The following is a 23,872-nucleotide window of genomic DNA, read 5'->3' as shown; positions in this document are numbered from 1 at the left end:
TTTTTTCCCCTATTCTCCAAGGTTTAAATTTGAGAAATGTGGTAAGAGGTAGAGATTAGGAAGCTGATACAGAGAACAGTTGTTCTAGTCCTGCTAACTACTTTTGATCTAAGAGTTTCTTTTTTTAATTATTTTTCAGGTTCTTGAGGCAGTTGGACATTACAGTGTTATTTATAAAGTGAAATTTTAAACTGATTAGAGTTGATACTAATGTTCAAGGGGAATTTTAAGGAGAATTCTTTAAGTTATGTTAGGTACAGGATGGGAGGCTGAAATGAGGAAGGGGACAGGGCTTTTAGAGGAGGCAAGATAAAGAACGAGTGATCATACAGGTGCTCAGATAGGATTATCCTGTTTGTTATTAATTTTCTGGGCTAAGTGTAATAACACTGGTGGTTGTTAATATTTTAAAATGATGAAGTAACACTCAGAAATACCCTTGTTTGCTTCCCTTCTCTCATTTTGTGTGTTTATCCTTGAATATTCCTATGTTAAAGCTGAGATTGTCAGCCTGAGGATAAGTAGCCTTTCTGAAAATACTGTTTTGATATGGTGCTTAATAGCAGAAGAGTTTATCTTTTGCTCGGAGGTGGAAATCTCAAAAAAAACCAAACCCAACTTCAGAGCTTTGTTTTTCAGGGCAAGGTGGAGATAAACCCCAGAGTTTTCTTAGGGTTTCTGTGTTGGCATCAGGAGGAGGGTAAGGCAGCCTGTCACCTGCATGGGTGAGAGGGACCTGGGCGCCAGCCAAATGCCTCAGCAAACCCCCCTGTCCACCAGAGAAGCAGCCACAAAGCTGAGGAACCTTCATAATGCAAACTGCCAAGAGCCAAGATTCTGAAAAATTGAGAGATCTTAGGTTCTGGAGCAGTTTGTTCAAACTGAAAACCCCATCCTGGGGAGCGGAGAAGCAGGGGTTGCCCTGTTCCTGTGACAGATGGAATCCTGTTGAATCAGCACTTTCCAAGAGGGATGGTATTCAGTCAGAAAACCTTGCCCCAGACCTTACATTACATCTGCTATTTGTTCATTTTAGAACAGTTTTTTCATTAATTTCTCAAAACCCACTCTTACACTAAATTCTTAGAGCTGCCTATTTGAAAGGAAGCTTTGAAAAGAAGTTACTTTTTTTTCTCTTGCCGTTGAAAAATGCCACTCCAAGAGCTTCAGGTTGTGACTGATGTGTGCCAAGTTTGTTTGTGAACACAGTCCCCTCAAGTATAGAGGTAAAATCTATGAGCCACAGCTTCAGGAGGTGTGTTTGGATGCTCTTTGTATGCTCTCAGAAGCAAACAGCAAATAACAACAGGTTCTGGATGCCTGGTGCTAAGTGACAGGAGCAGGGATGATAAATAGCCACTTTCTCTTCTTGTTTCTTTAGAAATTAGTTCTCAAGACTGTTATGATATTCCACGAACGTTTCCGAATGACAGATCTAATTCATTGGAGGGCTTCCATAACCACTTTGTAAGTATGACTTGATCTGATGAGAGGCGACAGTGAGAGTGCTTGAATGCTCTTTGTTCCCATGTGAAAAAGCAAGCTGTACGGTGTTTGTGATTTTTCAGTTTCGATAGAATGTGTTAATCTGAGTAGATTAGGTTAAAAACTCATATGATTCACAGCTGATTGCATAACTTATTTTGTTAAAGGAAATATATGTTAATTCTAGAAAAACAGAAGCATGTTGACAGTGGGAAGTGTTTCAAGTGAAGAACTAGATGAAAATTATGTCCCAATGAATCCCAACTCTCCTCCACGACAGCATTCCAGCAGCTTCACTGAACCCATCCAGGAAACAAACTATGTACCAATGACACCAGGCACGTTTGATTTTCCGTTATTTGGAAAGCAAGTCCCTCCTCCTGCTCACATGGGTTTCAGGTCCAGTCCAAAGACCCCTCCCAGGCGATCAGTACCTGTTGCAGAATGTGAGCCACCGCCAGTGGATCGGAACCTCAAGCCGGACAGAAAAGGTGAGGAAAATGTCCAGTAGAAGTCGATTTTTATCATCGAAGAAAATAACAAAGTTCTCCCAACTTCTGATTTGTGGAATACCATATATTTAGCAAATCTAACAAAATAATTTTTATCCTGTGAGATAGCCGTAACATAAAGGAATCCTAGGATTATTTTTAACTGTATTAACACTTTTTAACTGTATCACAGTAACAGTGCCAAATACAAGCATAGGTTTAAATGTTATTCCTGTAGTTACCCATGAAAAAATGACACACAGTTGCTAACACTCAGAAGAGTGAGTTTTAGCCTTTATTCATAGAGGACAGCCAGCCAACCTGTGTGTTGGAGGGAGAGCACACAAGGCGTTGGAGAGAATACAAATTTATAGTCATAACAGCGCTTTGTACAGGATCAGTACACGATTGCATTGTATGAAGAAAAAGTTAAAAATAAGTTCTTTAACCATTTTAGGTATTTGCTTTTGATTTAAACATTTTTAAATGAAGTTTTTTGTTACAGAAATGTGTCGCATGTTGTGCTGCTTTTCAGTCCCACTCAAAAGTATGCAATAGTCTTAGAAATTTTTACATAGAATTATTCTTACAAATGTGTTCAAACGAAGGAAGAATTTAATTGAAGAAACAGTGTTTACTACTAAGTAGATGGTTTTTAAGTCTTCACATGAGTTTGTAAAAGCGAAGAAAAGCACTTAATGCTGGAGGTGCTTAATGCTTCCGTGACGGGAAGGTGTTTAACATGTGGGCTCTGAGGTCACTGTATATATTTTCCTTGGGATCCAAATGGGAGGAAGGAACTGCTAATTCAAGCCAGCTCTTAAGACATATTTGCTTTATCCTAGGAGCTGGGTGCCGTGCTTACATGGAAATTTGTGTAAATTATAGTAGGTGAAAATTTCCTTGCTTTTATAGAGTATAGGAGATTAAACAGGAGCAGGAAAACTAGCGTTATGTGAAAATATTTTTAACTGCTGAATATGTGGAAGGATGACTGTTATGAGTTTGAGGGAGCTGCCAACAACTTCAGTGACAAAATTGAAAGAAAAACCCAGAGAGTCCCTTCAACGCTATCCTAAAATATTTATCTCTTGAATCTGATGCACACTAGGTTTACTTTTCCTTAAAATAAGGATTATTTGGGTGACTGGTGTTCTTAAGAAATAAAGTTACTGCTGTGGTTTGTCTGTAAGAGATACTTGTGTAGTGAATCACTAATAAATAGCTTAGACTTTTCAGTTCAGCTAAAATGTTTTATGACCCAGCCTATCAGAAATACAGGTACATGCTTAATGAACCTATTTCTGTACTACACAGTTTTTCAGACGAGATAACTAACTTTCTTATAGAAGTGAGAACATCAGGTCAAATGTCTGCAATAATTTGAATTTGAGTAAGTCCTACTTTTAAAATTATATGCTTGAGAAACTACTATTGACATTGAGCATGGCCGACTTCATTTTGGGGAAAACTTAGTGGCAAATGAATATTCAGATGATCCGAAATAATTGCTAATTAAACCTGTAATTTAGTGTTTTTACCACTAAGTGAAAACAGCCTGTAATTAAGTGAAGTAGATAATATTGTTATATAGATGGTCTCAGTGTGAAATGGGAAGTATTGTGCCTCATTGTGGCTGTCCCATCTTCAGAAAACGAGGCATGGACATTTTTAAGACCTTGGCTCTCTGCTTGTGTCTAATTGTTTCTGTGTTACCAGCCAGTAGTTTTGTTTAGTTCTTAAGAAACACTGGACAGTAACAGATTAATGAAAGCTGATCCTGAAAAATATTCTCAACATAAACACTGAACTGCTTTAAAATATTTTCCCTGACTGGCCAGTTTGTATATTTTACTGATAACATGTTTGACCTTCAAAAGTAATCCATTTCGATATCGAAAAGCTTCTCACTTTTGCTGTTGGCAGCGCAAAACAGTCGCACGGAAATCTGCTGGGGCAGCATCGCTGCTTTTGCTTCTCTTCTTGAACCTGAATTGGTAGTTCCCATTCTAAAAGTGATGTGTAGGGCTCCTGCTTTGCTCCCGTCCTCAAATGCTTTACAGCTAGAAAAGATTTTTAGATGTACTAACACATCTTTTAATGAGTGTAAAGGGACTGGCTGTTTTTGTTGCCTTTTAGAACTTTTGTAGACTTTTGGAAGCTGTTACCACTGTAAAATACTATGATTATGGAATATAATTTAGAAGATAAAGTAATTTTAAAGTAAAACTGTCCTGAAAAGTAAATATTTTTTAGTAAATGCGTAAGGGCTGAAAAAAAAACTTTGTGAAGATCTTGAGCTACCAAGAATGGTAATGATTGAGATTTATCATTGAGGGTTTTCTCTTAATAACATGCACGCTGGCTCACTCAGATTGTACCAAGTGTACTACTGTGAACCTTCAGTTGTTGTGAAGAGCAGGTATGATGACACATGAGGATGGGAACACCTTTCCGTTTCAGTAGTTGAGTTCTCCATGCAAATAACTCCTTCCAGAAATACCTTTGGTAAAATAATACTGTGATTCCTTCTAAATTAAACTAAGGTAAAACTCTAGTTTTAGTAGACCGTTGCCTAGTTAAAATGAGGATGTGCCTTATATTCTATTGTTGTGCTTTTCTTGTAGCAACTTTTATTACCAGGTTGCTTCCGATTATATAAATGTACTACAATGGTCTTCTGCTACAAATTAGTGTCCAGAGGAGTATCAAGTTGGCCAGTATATTCAATAAAACTTAAGCAAACATAGAAAGGGGATAAATGGTACATAAAATAGTTACCGTCTGGGTATTTATCCTTTAATTATTATTTTTTAAAAAAAATGTGCTGTTGGTTCAAGAGTTTCTGTTAAAGACCACTGCTGCTTCTGTAAAGGATGTTACTGCAGAGATCAGGTTTGTTGGTGATAAGGCCTCCAAGGTGTTGGAGGGCTCAGCTCCTGTTCCATCTGAGGAAGCTGCTTTATCTTTCTTTATTGGTTACAGTTTGCTAAAAAATAGGGTTCGCACCACCTCCAAGTAGCACTTTTGTTTAGGTAGCCATCCTTCTTACTGAGAAATACCACCATCACCTTTCATGTGAGCATTAGCTGTAGGTCAGTCATGTTTCTCTGTGGGCCAGGGATGTTTGTGACATTCAGTGCTAAGAATCCATTTGACAAAGAAATAATGAAACTAGTACATAAAGAAAGAGTGCACTGTTTAGGGGTTTTTTTTTGTTTTCAGATGGTTATGCTTAGGGTCTCCTCTATTTTTCTTTGATTTACTGCTTACAAGGCAGTCTAGTTTGACAAAGGTAGAAAATGAAGGGCTCAGTGTTGGCTGTGACCATTCTGTTGCAAATGGGCTGCTCTCCCCTCTGCTGTTTCAGTTTTGTAAACCTGAGATGAAACACATACTCAGTTGCTCCTAGTTCTGCTGTTTTTGAAGAATAATGTGTCTGGCAGCAAGGATCTGGCAATCTGTCTAGCAGCAGCGCTGACTGTCGTGTGTCTTCACAGCTCTGATAAAAGCACCTGACGTTCTGGATAATTTATTAAATTGTTAAAACTCTCCAAATTTTTAAGAATAAGTACAATTATAAAGAAGTAGCGACTGTGACAGAGGACTGAGTTATGAAGAATCACTAACATGGGTAAATAAAATGTTGTAATAAACAGGTCTGAAATTTGCTAAAGTATGTGCACATTCTTCTGAGGAGGGAGCAGCCTGGGCCAGGAGCCACTGTGACCTGTGAGATACCCTGTGTCTTTTTCCACCAGTTTCTAGAAAAGCTTTGTTTTAGAAAGTGAGTTAAAAAAATAGTAGCTTCTTTTTTAAAAAATAACTGTATGTAGCCTTGAGGTTACACTACATTTCCACGTAGTTTCATTTTTCTAGCTCACAGCTGCTTCTGTAAATGCAGGGAGCTTTCAGTACTTTCTGGAGGTCTTGAAAGTAATTTCAAAACATGGCATTGGCTTCTTGCCCCAATAACTTGAATCAGTGTGTTACTATTTCTTTAGATGAAGGTACCAAAAGGTAAGTGATGTATTGCTTGGGATGAAATAGGGAGCATTTGGCCAGGCGCTTTTCTGCATTCACCTATAACTGAATGACAAAAATATTCTTTTTATAAATTTTTTTCAGGGTGCTATTTCTTTTATTATAAAGAACCTTTGTTTCTATTGATTTTATATTTCTGCTTTTTGGCTGCTTTAGCTTGCCACAGTTGCATGTAGTCGTAATGCTAAACTGGAAGCATTGTTGCTAGCAAAAGGCTTCAGATGGAAGAAATATTGCATCTGTCCATGCAGTAGGGTCTTATTGTCTGAATTGCTCAAAGATGGTGACTGGTTCTGCCATGGTGCGATTATGTGACATTTGTTTTCACAGTCAGGTGTTCCTTCCTCAAAATACCATTTATCCAAGAAGGAGCAGTAGAATCAAAGTTGCCCAAATGCAGCAAGGTGAAGACTCCTTAGACAGCTAAGGCAGCAAAGAACAGCCCAGTTCTCTTCTGCTCCATCTCTGGGGCTCTTCAAAATAGCCGAAAGGGGTTGTGATAAGAGGCGGTGGATCCTGTCACCTCCATCCTTTTGACAACTTGCAGGGCTCCGTGTAGCAAGGCGGGTCCTGGGGGGCCGTGCTGCAGTCCACAAGAAGGTCTTAAGGCCTGACAGAGGTCTGTGAATCTACACGATCTTAATCTTCAGTGCAAATGTGGCCTAAGTAGGAGATCAAGGAAAGCACTTGGCCAAGAAGAAAAGGGGTAACGTGTGAATTGGTTTAGATCGGGAGGCAACATCTGAGTGATGCCAGCATTTGAGATGAGGGATGTCTGTGAGCACGTGGGCGTGATAAGAACCCCCTCTTGCCCCAGTTTAGAAACTGTCCAGAAGGACTCCTTATAGCTATGTAACACTTAGTGTGTGTTTGTGTGTGTGTGTACATCTTATCTGTAAAGTTGAAAGCTCTTAAAAAGTACGTACTTGCCATCTTGACTGACAAAACATAGTTTTTCCATATCTGAATCAAACAGTTAAGTGAATGATGGAAGTGGTGATGGTGGAATTTAGTCCTTCACAGTCGCAGTTTGATGCCCTACTTACTGTAACAGTAACTTCTCTTTTCTGAGGGGCAGCATGTTTCTGTACTGAATCGGGCTTTTCTGAGGTTCTGAAAAGAATTACATGAACCATGGGCACATGGCTGAATTAACAACTCATGACCATGATGGGATAAAAATCAGAAGTTAAATCTCATTCGTTTGAATATAGTGGAACGCTGTCATTTTAAAAATGTTTTTTATACGTAGTACCTAAAAATACTGTAGGGGAGAGTTCAGTTTAGCACAGATCCAAGTTCAGGAGTCTTGGGGAGCTGAGATAGAATGATGAGCTCAGGATCACTGAGTGGATTGCTGACAGAGGCAGTAAAGAACTTGGGATTGCCAGCCTACAACATGGTACTGGACTTTTGTCTTGAATAACAATGGTATTTGCCCAAATATAGTTAGAGTCTAATTGCATTCAAGGGTATTTTAAACACGGTTTTAAGTCCTAGTTTTGGTTTGGATCGCACAGATCATTTTGCTGATGGCAAAAAGAATCAATAGCTTATGTAGTGCATTTTCACCTTTATTTTTTTTGCAACAGGCATATCTTTCAACAAAAATATATTTGCCTTTAGTCTGAGATGCTTCCTGCAACTTGAGTTCATTTGATTGCCTTTAAAAGAAACTGCTGCTTGGCCCTGGTGATTTTCAGCTCAGCAAGTGGTAAACTAGGATTTAGAAACAGTGAGTGATGCACACATTTCTTTTAATACCAACAAAGTGTCCTGTTGCACCTTGAAAACAAGAAAACAAACTAATAAAAGCAACTAAGGAGAAAAAATCTCATGGTATTGAGAATTGTGGTTGTTTTGAAAATGTTAAAAGTTCTATCTGACTGTTTTTCTTACAGATTTTTCTCATGCAAGGTTTTACAAAATGTAATTTGTGTGGTTGAACCACAAGTATGTGGATTGCTTATAAAAATGTGACCGTATCTTTGCCGTGACTACTCATGAGCATCTCCCAAACGTTGACTTCATAGACAACTCCAGTTTTCTTTGTTTAAGAGCATAGGCCCGCTTTGAAAAGGTAATGGTGTACAGAACTTTCATGTGGCAGAAATCAGCTGTGAGGACCCACTGTGATGCTTCTGGATGCACAACAGCCTGTTGTCATAGTGTAGTATGATGCTGTAAAAATTCTAAGAAAAATAGGTAGTTCTTAAGGAAATTAAGAACCCTTATTAATCATGGATTCAGTTATAAATAGCCTAGTGAACAATTTCCTTGTTAAATATTTACATGTTTGAGTGCCTGAGTTGGACAACGTGAACGTATGCACATCCTGATGTAGCAGGAGCACCACACCGTCCTGAAATAAATCTTCAGAGAAGCAGTTAAGGCATTTATGACAAGAGGAGCTGACATTTCGTAAAACTAATAATAATTAGAAGTTGGCAACACTGCAGCATTCTATGTCATTGTGATTGTCTTCCATGTTCTTAAATAAAGGGTTACTCATTTTCTCAGGCTTCAGGACAAGTAGGCATTGAATAATTGTGAATGGTGACCTTAGCAGAAAGAACTGAAGGTTTGTTGAAAAAGAAACTAATTTTCAGGATGAATTTTCTGAGCAGAAGTACTGTTCATTTTTCTTTTAAGAAATCCACGTGTTTAATCCTTCCATTTACTCTTAGAAGCTATATCTCCTGTCCATTCCATTTAGGAATTAAAAAAAGCAAGATTTTGAGAGATGTTTTGGTGCTTCATCAGAGTTACTAAAGCAGGATGAATACAAATTTTGTGATTTTTTTTTTTCTTCTGCCCCCTCAATTCCAAAGATTTCTATTTAGCTGAAAATTACACTTTCTCCATGGCTATACAAAAGTACTTCTGCAAGGCTGTTTTTCACTTAGTAGCTTTAAATGAAATTCATATGGCTCCTTGCTATGATGCACCAGTCATTACCTTGCAGCTGTGATTTGTCTTACAAAACGTTGAAGCAACAAATTACTTCTTGTAAATTTTCATTTGGATGGCTGCATCACAGCTGCAAAGGAAGCTATGGTTTACTGGACATAATGGTTTACAAAAAATGAAACACATGAGTTCTGAAGACAAACTGCAAGACTTTTTCTGATGCCAGCAATAGAGGTGGTAGTCTTGAACTCTAAAGATGCTAGAGAGAGCAGGAACAATAGAGAACATGGGTAATATGGCCCGATTTTTTTCTTCCCACGGTACATTTTTTCTTTTCTTCCCTGTGTGCTTAAGGCCTTTTTAAGAAAACAGTTTTTGAAACACATATTGTCATGCTATTCCATTGGCTTTTTTTATGGACTTAGTGTTACACTTGATATTTCTAGTGAACAAGTGAAACTTCTCAGGTTTTCTGGTTTTCTTTAAATAAAAAAAAAAAGGAGAAAGCAATCTCATGTAGTATCCCTTGGACTTCATGAGTGTTAGTGCAGCTTTAAACTACTAATGAGTAAGCACTCCAGAACACTGTACTTTGGGTCTTAAAACATGGTCTTTGTTACTGAATGCTTTCAGTTCATCATGCTTTGGGGGCTTTTTACATAGACGTGTAGAGTTATTTGCAAATTACAGCAGTCCAATAGTGTTTGAATGATTAATAGCTTTGCTATTCTCCAAATAGTTTTTATGGCATTTGGTGAGTATTTTATGAATGCCAGTGAACCTGAGCTGTCAGATGCAGTTGGACTTCTTTATAATCAGATATTTTTTCCAATTCATTCTTGATTTCTGGAGCATTCAAAGTACCAGTGCTCTGAGAGAACTCGAAGAGCCTCTCTTTAGATGACTACTTTTTATTTTTACATTTTATACTGAAAGAACAAGTTGATTTCAGGTTCTTCTTACTGTTGTTATCACCATCTGTGATTATCACCATCCATGTGGTATTGCTGACTAGAATTAAGTACATTGCTGATATTCCTGTTTGTTATTGGATACTAGTATGGATATGAATGCTGTATGACTAAATACATATTTCTCGTTAGAAGTACCTTGGCAGGAAATAGTCTCAATAAAAAAAAAAGATATTAAAAACTCAGGCTATTTGTAGAGCTCTGTGCTGAAGATCATATTCTCGGGAATCAGAGTTCACTGGGGTGAGGAAGAGGAGAAGAGGGGAATGTTATTTTGCAGAATTGAAACCTAAGTAGTAAACCCTGTGGGAGTAATACCGTGAGCATCAGCCTTGTTTTTTAAGGAAAGATCTATAGTGGTTCTGAGTACTGGAATACTTGGACTTCAGTGCACCGTTTACAGAGAAAAGGGGGAAAGATGTGTATTAACGGATGGAAACTAGAAGTTGCTCTTAGCCATTTATGTGACTGTTTTTGCCTTTTGCTCTCCCCTCCTATTCCAAGTAAAGCACTGCTCTAGCATTCCTACGTCCGATCTCCTTGTCTCGTGAGGATTAGTCCTGTTGGCCAGGAAACAGCGTTAACAGATCACGCATTTCTTAAGTTACTCAAGTTAGTAGATTCACCATAAAATTTTTAAGCTCTAAATAGCTGGTCTTTAAATAGGGCGTTGGCCTTCATGAGGATATTTGCAATTTCCTGATGTAAAATCCCTGGCCAGCAAGCAGCCAGTCCAAAATGAAGTGTTCTTAACAGAAATCTTGTTTAGTACTTGTGCTTCAAGGCAATAGCCTGAAAAGAAATGAGGCTGTTGAGTGAGTGGCGTATGTCCTCAAAACCAAAAATGTTAGGACCCGCCTTCTATGATGCAGGAATTTGCTGCAGTGGGCCCCTCTTTTTACCCCCCGACATCCTATTCTAAGTGGAAAACAAAAAGAATGTATTATCCGATGGAAAAACCAAAAGGTTTTTCAGTTTAAACTGTTATTTGAAACATAATCAAACATGTGAAATGGACTCTTCTCCTCATGACTTCTCAGACAAAGGCAGCATTGACACACATTGAAATGCCAGGAGTGGAATTCATGCTGTCTGAGTGCACTCTGATGCTCGATCCATAATCGCGTGTTCTGCTTGGCAGTTTTTACAAGCAGCCGTTTGTTAGAAAAATAGACTTCATTAGTGATTTTTCAGCTCAGAGTGCCTCTGCAGAGTATTCGTCTCATAGAACGTGCAGAGGCTGAGCTTCTCTCTCCTGGCTGCAGCACTTTGCATTTCACAGGTGGTGACTTGACTGAACAGTGAAAACATCTAATTTTCACTTCTTGTTTGTTTGGTTTCGCTTGCTGCAACTTAATTTGGTTTTTTCCCTTTGTAAGTTTGCATCCAGTGGCGTTGCAACACGATTAATTTCCTTTTCAGTTAAAATTAAAATATAATCCCTATGTTTTTCTAACCCAGATTTCTCTCTCCTAGAATGCTTGCGTAATTTACCAAATTTACCTCATCTTACATTAGATGAGGTAAATTTGGGGTAGTGGGCCTTAACCCCAGGCAACGCGTTTCTCAGTGTTGCTGATGTCGAAATGCTGTTTGGAGCCAGGCTTTCCGCAGAGGCCTACTGTCCCTAAGCTGATGTGAAGAACTTACCTTCAGTGGTTACTTCTGAATAGAAAATACGTTGGAGCTGAGTCTGCTGTGCAGGTGTGAGGCACTTTCTCCTCCATTTTATATTCAGCTCATTGCTTCTTGGAGGTTCTAGGGCATGCTCTTGCAGAAAATCAGGGAGGTTACTTGGGAGCAGCCCCAGGCATTTCAGTCGCAGTACTTAAGATACAAAGTTCTAAAAAAATATGTATTTCTGTTCACAGATCCGGCTGAAGAGAGTGAGAGAACTGTTGGGTTTTTAGGTAAAGAATAGCACTTTTAAAATCTCTGAAGGATTTATTACAAATCTTTTGAGGGAGCGAGGGATGTTACGAAGGGCTTGCTGTGGCCTAGCCTGTGCTACTTGCTCTTCTTAAAATGGGCAAAAACGGGATGAAGGAGTTCTGTACTACAGAAGTAACCTCACTTTTGGCACTGTGATCCCTCTTCCCTTTTACTTCGCCTGGTGTCCAGTCTTTTTTGTTGCACAGTATAAGCTCCTCAACAGAGATGAGGGCCTTGGGGTTTTGTTTTGTAGGGAGGAAAAAAAGCCCACAACACTCCTGCACAAACGTTTCAATTCTCTATGACGTATTAAACTAGAGAAACTGCATTATCCTGGCTGGTTGGTAGCAGCAAGCTGTTTTGCCACCAAATTTATTTAGGTTGAACAGTCTTTCAGCAGCAAGAGATGAAAGCACAGCGAGTTTATTTTATGCTGGAAGATTTTGTATCCTCTCGTCTGATGCTGAAGAGAAATATTATAGGGACCTGTACTTATTTATATAGCTAGTCTGAAAGTCTCATAATGGTTGTAAGTGCTAAATTAAATAAGAACAGGCAGTTATTTAATATCCCCATTTTACAAATGGGGATAATCATAGTTAGGAAGGTTGGCTGCACGAGACCACGTAGCGTCATTAACAGGAGTAGAAATAATGAGTCATAGCCCTGAGTTCCTTGTGCTTATCTTTTGTATTACAGGTTTCAGGCGCTTCAGCCTATGTTTTACTATAAGAGGAGAGAGGTTATAAAGTACACACAGATTAAATAATTTCATTAACCCTGTTAGATTTCTCACCGAACTTAGGACCTGTGCTATTATGTCAGCGCATTGATTAACAGTTTAATTTGAGTTGTACTGGGCCAAATCTCTTGAAAAGCAGATTATAAAAGCGTGGAACATTAATATGATTAGGTAATGAAATTCGGCATCAAATTGTTCAAAAAAAAAAAAAAAAAGGTGTTTGAATTTGAAATTCAACATTTGTTCAATTCATTTTAAGTTCCTGATCTTTTTATATAGGCAAGGTTGTATCTTGGATTTGTAGGCAAGGTACTCAAGAATAACAAATCAGCTTGGAATGAACTATGCCAAGGTGTTGGGTCATGCTTTTGACTTGGCTCCAGTCAACACCGTGCTTCCCAGAAATGCTGCGTGTGCCACTTGATAGTCTGGGTCTTTGGTCAGCATTGCCCAACTGTGTGGACTTTTCGTTGGCACGTTGAACCATTGAAGGAACATCTAATTTTGAAACTGGAAAAGAACTGTCTGTGTGAAAATCAATTCATGTCCTTTTCTTTTTAAGGAAGTTGCTGTGCAGCCCTTCTAATAAATAGTAAGTTTTGTCTTAACTGTGTGGTCTCTCAGAAGCAGTGTTTACAAGTTAAGATACAGTACAAAACCTTTTTGTTTACCTTTCTTGTTGTTGCTTGAGGATTCCCAATACTTCTGTGATAACAGTAATAGAGTACTTCATATGCAAATCCCTCGGGGTAAAGATTTGCAAACTTCTGCTGTTTGTGCCAAGTTGGGGGTTTTTTTGTTTTGGTTTTTTTTTGTTTTTACAAAGCATTCTCACTCATTGCTGGTAGTACTAGCCCACATCTGAGTCTGTATCAGTCCTTTTCCGTTTTGTGCTGTAGGGCAAATTTCTGACATAATCAGACTTAAACTTTTCATTTGGTTTATTTTAAAAATTTACTTCTCATAGCTTCTTGGTGTACTGCTTGAAGGCACTCACCTTTTCTAATATTAAAGCTTTTCAGATAGACTTTAATGAAATGTTAGGGTTATTAAGCGTTATTGATCGTATTTATTTAAAATAGACAGTGTGACCTGGAACACTTCCAAAGTCAAGTTGACTAAGAATGTTCCTGTTGCGGGGAGATAATATTGCTACTTGTGGGGAGCTCATTGACTCTGATGTACTCATAGTTTGTACTCTTCACCTGTTACCAGATTCTTCTAAAGTGTTATGCTATGTGGTAGCACAACATAGAGGAATGTTATGCTAAAAATGTGATAGTGTGTGATAGTGTAATGTTTTGGGGAATGATTAAGGTATGTGTTGCACTTGTATATAGGTATACACAATTAGAAAAAGATTTAGAGAAGGTAGTTCTGTGGGAGACATTTGTGGTGGAGATTGGGTTGTGCCACGGCAGGGGACAGCATGCAGGCTGGGAGCTTGGAAATAAAGTCTCCCTGTGTCTGCAAGGTCAGAGAGATATTTTTGGTACAGACATGTAGACCTTTAACAAAGTTTAACAGATACAGTGTGGGGAAAAAAAATTCTTGGTGCTTCTTAACGGGGAGGTGCACCGTGGTTAGAAGACCACCCAAAAGTACGACTGAAGAGGATTTAGTTTCTTTGAGGGTACCTCAACTTGCATCTGAAACATGACTATTCTCCTGTGATGCTAGATGTTCCTTAAATATGGCATTTTTTATGTAATGCAACTTGAAACGGTTTAATAGTAATGATCAGTTACAATACTTGTTGATGCACTTTTTAGCGTTTTTGTGCACCTTTTATGCTTGCCTCCAACAAATTACTTGCATGCAGTGGTCTCTGTTTCTGGTTTAGTGCTTAAGCCCTTAGTGTGAGACTTAGCTAGACCTTAAAACTCTTCCTTCAGCAGCTTGCTTATGCTTGTGGCATTAACCTTTCTGCAGGGGGTTGTGCTGTTTATTTACAAAATTCCATTTTCCAGTTACAAATAGAATATTATTAAGAGAGTCTTCTTTTTACCAATTAGGTCAAAGTCCTAAAATTTTAAGACCTAAACCACATGGTTTAGAGCGAACTGATTCACAAACCATAGGTGACTTTACTGCAAGAAGAAAGGGTATGTACTTTAGTACTGTTTGTATACAGAGCTTTATAGAAATAAGTAAAACAAAAATTAAGAAAACTGTTGTTCTAGAATAACTTTAACTTTTGTATTGTCTTTTTACTTGTGTTATAATCTAAGATCACGGATGCATTTTCCTTGCAAGCAAGAAGTTTCCTATATAAGGAATTAAAGCCTTTCTGGCTTGAACAGCACGTGGAAACATTTCCTTGACTTTACCATGGGTGTTCTGGTCTCTTCAATTTTAACTGTTCAGATTTTGTATTTACTTTTGTCTGTTTAACGTGAAGCAAGTATATATGATGCGAGTTTCTTGAAATAACTTTTGTTAGGCAGTAACCCAAAATCACGGTTTGCTTGACTCTCCTGCTGTTGGCTAAACACTGAAATAAAGCAAAACGTTGATCCTCTGACCATTTACTAGCACCAAGTTTTATTTATGCATCTTAATGAGCGTTGCAGTTAGTCTAATGGGCTTTATTGAAGGTGCTGAGTTAGTGCCTCTGTAGTCACAAGAAGTAGAGGAGATTACAAATAATGTTAAAAATCTCACAGAAGTGTTACTGATCATTACCTTTGGTCGTTAAAGCCCATTGCAACTGGATGAAATACTCTCGCCCTTCTCAGTGGGCTTTGGACAAAGTCCTGACTCTATTTCTGCTGGAGCAGCACCTTGCCCGTCGTTTATACCTGCCAGGTAGTCTCAGGTCTTTACAGAGGTCTCAAGCCAAGCTGATAATTTTTGTTGTCACTCATGCTTTAATATCATCTTGCCTACATTGAGTTCAGTTCTGCCACTCTTATCTCATAGGATACCTTCCGTCTTGAGATAGATGAGTCTCTGCTGAGTCTGTGGTGGCAGCTTTTTTATAGGCAAGTGAGTTAAAGTGGCAGAATTCCTGCAGTAGGCTTGATATGCTTTGAGCGTGTGATTGGGACTTTTTAAAAGGAGAAAACTGTTGTGATGCTGAAGATTGATACTTACCCAGAAAAATTGAACCGGGAGTCCTTATATTCAACATAGTAGCTGACTTGTCAATAAATGCAATCTGAAGAGTGAGTATAATGGAAGGATAATGAGTATAGTTCTGCTTTTTCCTTGTGGGACAACCACGCTGATTAAGCAACTGATTTCTGTCAGTTCCTCATGTGGTCGTTTACACCAGCTCTTAGTTTACATCAGCTAGTGCTACATGCCTGACATTTGGTCTTGGTAAATCTGCTAGTGGGCAGCTACCTGATGACAGGGAACAAGGAGAGGAAGGGAGGTTATTATAATGACATTGGATTTTATTTTCGAAAAACAGTTTTAGAGAGGATTGAGTTTATATTTAAACTGTGATGGCAGTTTGACTGTGTGGTTGTTTGGGGTTTTTTTTAGTTATTTTTCTTTTCTACAAGTCCATTGATACCTTTTTCCCCCTTAATGTTTAGGAGGGTTGAAACGCACAAGCTGGAGGGGAGGCATAATGCATTTTTCACTAATGCTCTTGTTTGTAATTCTGTTCTGAAAATGGAATTTAAAAATGGCACCTTTTATAGAACGTTAGCTGTCATTAATGGCATGAACACAACACTACTCTGCTCATGTGTTGATAAGCATTGAAGCAAGCCAAGCTCCTCTTGGAGTTGAAGTTGGGCATTGGTTCATCTCTAACTTTCACAAACTTCATCGTAGCTGCAGATTCTGCCCCTGCTTTGAGCTGTGAAACCTCATCATTAGGGGCACATGTGTGCAGCGAGGGCAGAGCTTGCACAGTAATAATAATTGTCCGTGAGCCAAGAAGAGTACCCAGCTTTGGCTCTGCTGAAACAGATCATCAGCCCAATTCTGGGCTTGTCAGTTCAATAAGTCGTTGTGGCAGAGTAATGACAGAGCGTGATGCTGCCATTTTCAGAGTCTCTTTTCAAAACAGAATTGTAAGAAGTTTGCAAAGTTTGCAAATTGTGGGGTGTTTGTTTTTCCCAGTTGATGTTGTTTTCAGTACCTGTAAAGATTAAAAATGTAAATTAATGTATCATGGCCTTCTGAAAACTGAACAGTGTCTCCTTTCCCTAACTAATATTTACTGTTTTTAAAAATAGTATTTTTTTAATTAGGGTTTGAAAAGCTATTCAATTTAAGTCTATTTAGGAATGTTCTGTGCTTTAAGACTGTCTTTTTCTTGTATAGCAAAACCAGCTCCACTAGAAATAAAACCTCTGCCTGAATGGGAAGAGTTACAAGCCCCTGTTAGATCTCCCATCACCAGAAGCTTTGCACGAGAGTAAGTTTCTTAGCTTTTCTTTATTTGGATTGTTTTAATTTATTAGAGTGTTAATGAATGTATGTATATCTGTATTATATTTTTAGCCTGTGTAGTACAAGTCGAGGTTTCCTTTGGAAGTGTGCGTGTATATGTGTGTGTACGTATATGTACTCATGTGCATTGAAACAAAGTCTGTCCATATGAATTCTTGTTTTGTATCATTAAATATAAGGGACCACATATAACTAAAGAATGTGAAACTGTAGTAAACTTGAATGAAAATTTCAGCTCTAATATGCTTATTTCTGTTGTTTACCAGGAGGTTTAAGATATTCGAGATGTATTGTTTGTAAAATAATTCCTGGTAATTAGCTCCTCCAGGTTTCCCATGTCTCCCAGACCGGATTCAGTTCATAGCACAACTTCCAGCAGTGACTCGCACGACAGTGAAGAGAATTATGTATCCATGAATCCAAATCAGTCCACTGAAGATCCAGTATGTAAAATCTACGTCTTAACTACTCTCTTCCTGTGCAGTCCTTACTTTTAAATCATGCAAACACAGATCCTTCCACTCAACATCACTCCCTTTATGCTTCCAGATCAAAATAATAATAAAAAAATCTCCATAGAAAAACTGTAGTTCTGGTAAGATTTCACTGAAGAAGTTGCGAGTATAATCGTATATAAGGAGAATGGTTAGTGTACATGTCCATTGTACAAAACAGTTCAATACACAACTCCTTTTTTCCCTCTTCCCTAGAAACTGCGTCCTCTTTGTACTTGCAAATCCTGGGCTATATGCTCCAGTTCAGTATTATGGCATCAAGGGAAATAAACTGTCTTAGGACCTCTGAGATATGCTTTAAAAGCTTTATTAAAAGGACATCTTCTGAAAAATGTGGAAGGAACGGGGAGGGGGGGAAGATCCATATTTATTGTTTACATTGTATAAAAACTGAGCTATGTGTCCCTTTATTAGGCTTCTTTCAAGAAAAGAGGATAGAAGGGGTCTTTGTGTATTGAATTTCTGTATTTTTCCCCTTTGAGGGGGGAGAGTTTTCTCAGATGATGAAGTTTCAGATACTCAGCATGCAGCACAGTAAGTGAAGAGCCAGCTAGAAAAATTTAATCCTGTTTGTTGCAGGGAAGGGGGGAAGAGAGAGGGAGGAAAAAAAGAACCAATAATAGTATTTTAAAGTAAGAGAGCAGCGTGGAACTAGGCCTGAACTCAAATGTGGTCCAGAATTACCCCTAAAGCAGTAGGAGGAAGACTTTTCGTTCAGCGTAGTTTGGTGCATTCACTGCACGTTTACAGCTCGGGTTCTCGGTAGGGAACGCACCAGCATTTTTCATCTTCAAAGCATTATGAAAGACCTTCTTTGGGGAGGGCCTGTCTAGCCCCGTTTTCCGTTCTCTTCGCTTGTCTGCCTTCTTACACGGCATGTGCTAGCCCTGGGCTCTCTCCTCCTCTCGCAGCACTGCTTGCTTCCCCAGCCCCTGCTGCTCCGGATACCTTCCCCAGTCTCCTCTAGCCTCCCTCCCCTCCAGCTCACCAGTGCTGCCTTTTGGGTCCCCCTGAGCGAGCCCCTTTCGCTGAATTCTCTGCGGCAGCTCTGGCTCGGCGCAAGCTCAGGCGCATCCTGCCGAGCATCCCGGCCTGTCCTCCTGCGGGACGTCCGAGCTGCCCGCTGCGCGGGGTGCGCATCCCGACTGGAAGCGCGCTTCAGCGGTGGGGAACCGGTGGTGCTAAAAAAAACTTAGTGTAAAAAAAAATTAACTCCTCTCCCCTGCCCCGCCGCCGCCACCTTTTGCAAGAGGCATTGGTAAGTAATCAGCAACGTCGCGTTTTACAGATGCAAGAAACGTCCACGTTTCACGCGACATTTTAGTCACCTGCGCCCACGGTTCTCCCTGCAGCCGAGTCGCAGTTCAAATTGGGGGTTTCTCTGATTCTCACGATGCCGTTTCAGGGGCTTAAGCTGAGCACCAAGATGGTACAGTTCATGTCACAGCTCAGACAGCCCGTCATTAATATCTTCTGTTTGTTTGCACCGTTCATTCTTTAAGGTTGCTCTGCAGATTTCCTTTCATTTTTATTTACCCATGTTTAAAGTTCCTGTTTTCTAATGCATATGTTCTGCTTGTCTATTTTGTTTCAAATAACAGTTTATTTTTTGGTTAAAGAGTAACAGCTTTTTTTATTTATGCTGGAAACAGTGATGCAGAACCTGATTTTTTTGTATGTTAAATATGGAGAAATTTAATTAGTGACTTTGGGCAGCAAAAATGAACTTTGTCGCACTTGTTTGTGTTTGTCCTTGTTACCACTTAATATTAAATGAGTTGGATGGTACAGATATAATGGATAACTTGAATTTTAAAAGCCCGGCCCGTTAAGCTTTAACCCGTAAAATATTTTATTTCCTAGACAACCCGACTGTTTCCAGGTATCTCAAGGCCTTTGTTTTAAAGTGTGCCAATCACATAGACGTTTTGGAAATTTTAATTTGTTCCAACTGCATTTTAGAAAGGAGTCCATACTTTTTCATCTTTTCTGTCATCAGTTTTGAAGTGTCTTGTTTGGACATGTCATACTTCTGTTTTATTTAATAAAATCAGCAATATTCTGCTTTTTCTTTCAAGTTGCTGTCAGCCTTACTACCCTTCTGTCTTTCCTTCTGCCTTCCTCTTCATTTTTTGCTGACTGCTGCCCTCTGTCTTCCCTTTTTTTCTTTATCTTTTAGAGAAGAGTCCTTCTATTGTACTGTTCCTATAACACCTGTTAAGAGGGAGGGATCAGGCTGGGAGAGGACAGAGGAGGTGAGGTTGTAAAAGTCGGGGCTAATTGAAATTTAGGTATATAAAATGCAACTTCAGTTCAGGCAGCCCTACGCAAATTTCCCCCAGTTTTAATCTTTTGGTCTTATCAGCTGAATAATGCTTTTTGATTTTCAGCTTAATCATGATGGGGTTTTAATTAAATATAAAAGTTTCACTTGAAGTTTTGCCACTATTGTAAGGCTGAAATTCTTGTAAGGTATTTAACAACAATTTAAGGAAATTAAAAAAGTTTGTAATTAAGTAATGCTAAATTTCAGATGTAACAATTTAAAATGATCAAACCACACTCCATTCTTATCTGTCGATATGAAAGGAACATCAGTTGGAAGGCACATATTATTGGTTTGGTGGCAACCTAAATTTGGGGGGTTGTTTTGGGGGTTCTATCCCCAGCCATTGGCTTTTGACTCTATCCCTGTTTTGGCTTAGAATATATCCCCTTGTTATAGTGTCAGTGGAATTTGCATGATTTAACTGATTGCAAGAGCTCTCAGTCAGTTCTTGAACTTTCAATATTTTGGTAGTTTATAATAAGCGTATCTGATAACGTGGACCATTAACTTGTACGTTTGGAGCTGAAGTTATTTCTATTATAATTTCAGAATTTGTTTGGAAGCAGCAGTCTTGATGGAGGAAGCAGTCCTATGGTAAAACCTAAAGGAGATAAACAAGTAGAATATTTAGATCTGGACCTTGATTCTGGAAAATCTACCCCACCTCGTAAGGTAAGCACGTCTTCAGCTCTTGCATTTCTGCCATCAATAGTTTGAAATGTCTTCACAAGTAGTTCCTGGGAAAGAGGGAGCCTCCAGCAAGATAATTAGTTTGTCAAATGGTCAGTTGGAGAGCCTCTGTTGGACCTTTCTGAGAAACCCGTGCTTGTTCTGTATCTGTTTGGGACATCTGCTTATTTTTGTTGTTGATTTATTTTAACTTTTTTTTTTTTTCTCCTCCACTCTCCCTTGTCTTTCCCAGAAAAAGAGCAGCGGCTCAGGCAGCAGTGTGGCAGATGAAAGAGTTGATTATGTTGTGGTCGACCAGCAGAAAACGTTAGCGCTGAAGAGCACACGAGAGGCATGGACCGATGGGAGACAGTCTACAGAGTCTGAAACACCGACGAAAAGCGTGAAATGAGAATACTGCTTTTTCTTCAGAGAACAGAAGGGAGTGAATTTTGAAGAATTACAGAAACACAACAGCAGTGTTGCTCGACTGTACAGTACCTGGTTCACTGGTGCGTGAATAGGTTCTTGACCCGATAGGATGGAAGCCAAAGGACACTTCAAATATGTCAAAGGAATTTTAAGATCATAAATTGGCTCTGTGGTCTCTGGAAAAATTGCAACCTGTAAATAACATGTAAAATAGAATTGCTTAGCTTTCAGAAAACCTTTTGTTCTGTAGTTAACACGTGTAGTATTACTATGTTTATGCACTTTTTCAGTTACAATGTTGTTTCAGGTATTCCTGGTTAGGGTACCTGAATGCCTAATTCATCTGGACAATTTTTTTTTTCCTTACACTACTATTCCTTACAATTTTAGGTTAATTAAGCTACGTGTAGATACAGAAATTAATATTTGAACTTCATTTTAACAATTTAAAATTGATTTTCTGGAAATACTTTCACAATTGAATAATCTACTTGAAATGCCAAGAGACGACCGTTAGTTACATACTTGTTTATATTTAATACATGCAAGATGATTTGGAAGTCTACAGGTTACCTTCCTAACAAAAATTGCTGTGAGTTAATAATAATGAACTCTACTGGGTTCAGACCTACAATCTCTGCTCCTGTTAGTTGTTAGCGGTGGAACTTCTATTGTGTATTTTATTAATGACAGTGTTCTGTGTTCAATGGGTGAAGATTCTGCAGGGTGGGATCTTACACTTTTAAAGACTGAATGATTAAATACCAAGTAAGCCTGCAAACCACGGATGGCATGCAGTAATATTGTGATCTCACACTTATTAACAAGAAATAACCTTTATATTATTTACAGAAGGTAGAGTATATAAATCAGGTACGTACCAAGCACTATTGTGCTAATACACTGATCAGGTTTAGACAATGAGCTTTAGTTTTGTACTATTTAGAAGTTCTAATGTCAGTTTTCAGTTCAAGATTAATGGGACAGTTTGACATTCACTGTTTGTAGTACTAGCAAAATACTGTGATTTTGAATTAGCCATTAATTCAAATGGAAATACTATGTTTTGACACCATAGTGCCCTTCTTATGATCTCTGTTTTACTTTAATCTCCTGCTTGGCCTTATATTTAAATCCCTATGCAACTGATATTTTATATCTCTGTTTTTAAAAATTAGATAATATACTTAAATGATCCCCTTGTAAACCACTTGTTGCTCTTTCCTGGTACAGGATTTTAAGCTCTGTATACTGTGATCCTTTATTTTACTATGCCAGTTCCAAATAATAATCTGCCTTGGTTTAGAAAACATTTTTTTGTTATTTGGAAGAAGGTAGAGTGAATGAGTTAGGTCTAGATAGAAAACTTACTAACACTTTTTTTGTTTTACACAAACACCCTCAAAGAAGCGGTTGGTTTTCTTTTCCCGCCCAATTGTTTTATTTTGTCCAGATCATTTTAAAGTTGAGCGTAGAGCTGTGTTGTTTTCTGGCATGTTGGCCTTAGTACTCAGCCTAATTGGTTGTTTCTCTCCTCTCACAGCCACAATCTACAGTATGTAACTTCTCTTATTCGTAACAAAGGTTCTTTTAAAATGAGTAATATTTTGATGCTTTGAATGTTCATTTTAAAAAAGAAACTAAACACAATGCATTTTGAGGTGGATTTTAAATAAATCAAGTTGTTCAGTTTTGATGTGTAAACTCTGTCCTGTGCAACAGCAAACCGATGTTAATGCGTCTGGGAAGGTGCCTAGACACCAACCACACTTGTTCAAAATTGTAGGTTACTTCTCAAGACGTCTCAGAAAAAATGTCCATGTTAAACAATTTTCAAAATGAACCTCTGTTTTAAAAGCTTGCACCAAGCAGCTAAATAATCTGAATTCCCAGTCTTCTGGGAGCTAGAAGAAGTGATGTGAGCCGGGGCACTTTGATGTCTCCATCAAAGCTCAGATCTGTAAAGCTACTGGAGCTGTAGCTCGGCTCTGTTTTATGGTCTTCCTAGCCAGTGATAAACTCTTCTTCACTGGTGCTATTGTTGGAGGACCCAGAGACATGGTGAGTACTTGGTAACCAGTGGAATGATCGTTTTGTTTTGGGGGCCTGGCTTTAAGCATTTTTCAGTGCGATGACAGCAGTGCATGTGATTTGTTAACAGATGTGGTTAGATAATCACTTTGCTGGGTGTCCTGCATCATCGTTTTGACACTTGCCATTGCGGGGAAGAATCAGTGCTGTGGACTCCCACAATCATGCGTGCGCTCGAGGAACAAGATAATCTTGGAATGTTTCAGACTGGTGTTCCTTTTTTCTCTCAACAGACGGGAGAATTTGAGTGAGAGGGTTTGGAAGGGCTATGCTCATCTTTTACTTATCCCTAACCCATCTGTCCTTGAAACATGTACTAGCTACACAACTAGGTATTATTTTTAAAACTCTGGGGTTTTATAATTGAGCAGTGTTACTTAGATTTATACCTAAGTATATATCTGTATATCTATAATCAGTTTTCAGTTGTTGTGAGCACTGAAGTGTAAATGCCTAAAAAGAATCACATTTCCTAGGCTGGCCTCTCTTGTTGAGCTAGTGATACAAGGTCATTTTGCTCTAAGTTTGCTGCTATCAGTCCTTGGTTTACAGGTTACACTTAATCTTTCTTCATTTTAAATTTGGTAGCATTCACGATGTTGTTATTATGATTGAGAATCCACTCTTAATTTCTAGGCTTTTTCTCTTCCTTTTGTTAAGGAAAACATCAGTTTTCAGCCCATGCAGACAGTTTAATGCTTTCTAACTAATAGTCTGAATTCCTCTTTAATTAGATTTCTAAGCAGTTTTCTCCCTCTCATTCCAGCAATACATTTTCTCTACTTACCTCTTGTCCAAAGTCTGTTCACACTCAGAGCCAGACTACCAACTCTGGATGATACATCCTG

The 23,872-nt window shown here is 38.6% G+C and overlaps 1 protein-coding gene across 1 annotated transcript in view; it reads left to right on the top strand.

Moving 5' to 3' along the window:
- Positions 1-22,238, top strand: part of GAB1 (GRB2-associated binding protein 1) — a 31,225-nt gene extending 8,987 nt beyond the window's left edge. Inside the window, exons 4-10 of the mRNA XM_009868153.1 lie at positions 1,382-1,467; positions 1,673-1,976; positions 14,591-14,680; positions 16,860-16,953; positions 17,308-17,431; positions 20,382-20,504; positions 20,755-22,238. Coding sequence (XP_009866455.1) covers positions 1,382-1,467; positions 1,673-1,976; positions 14,591-14,680; positions 16,860-16,953; positions 17,308-17,431; positions 20,382-20,504; positions 20,755-20,913 — 980 coding nt within the window. The 3' untranslated portion in view covers positions 20,914-22,238. The remainder of the gene's footprint in view (positions 1-1,381; positions 1,468-1,672; positions 1,977-14,590; positions 14,681-16,859; positions 16,954-17,307; positions 17,432-20,381; positions 20,505-20,754) is intronic.
- The last annotated feature ends 1,634 nt before the right edge of the window (positions 22,239-23,872 follow it).

Source organism: Apaloderma vittatum, unplaced genomic scaffold, assembly GCF_000703405.1.
Source record: "Apaloderma vittatum isolate BGI_N311 unplaced genomic scaffold, ASM70340v1 scaffold44354, whole genome shotgun sequence".
Classification (NCBI taxonomy): Eukaryota; Metazoa; Chordata; class Aves; order Trogoniformes; family Trogonidae; genus Apaloderma; species Apaloderma vittatum.
Note: the sequence above shows the minus strand (reverse complement) of the source record. Positions and strands in the feature narration are given on the sequence as shown.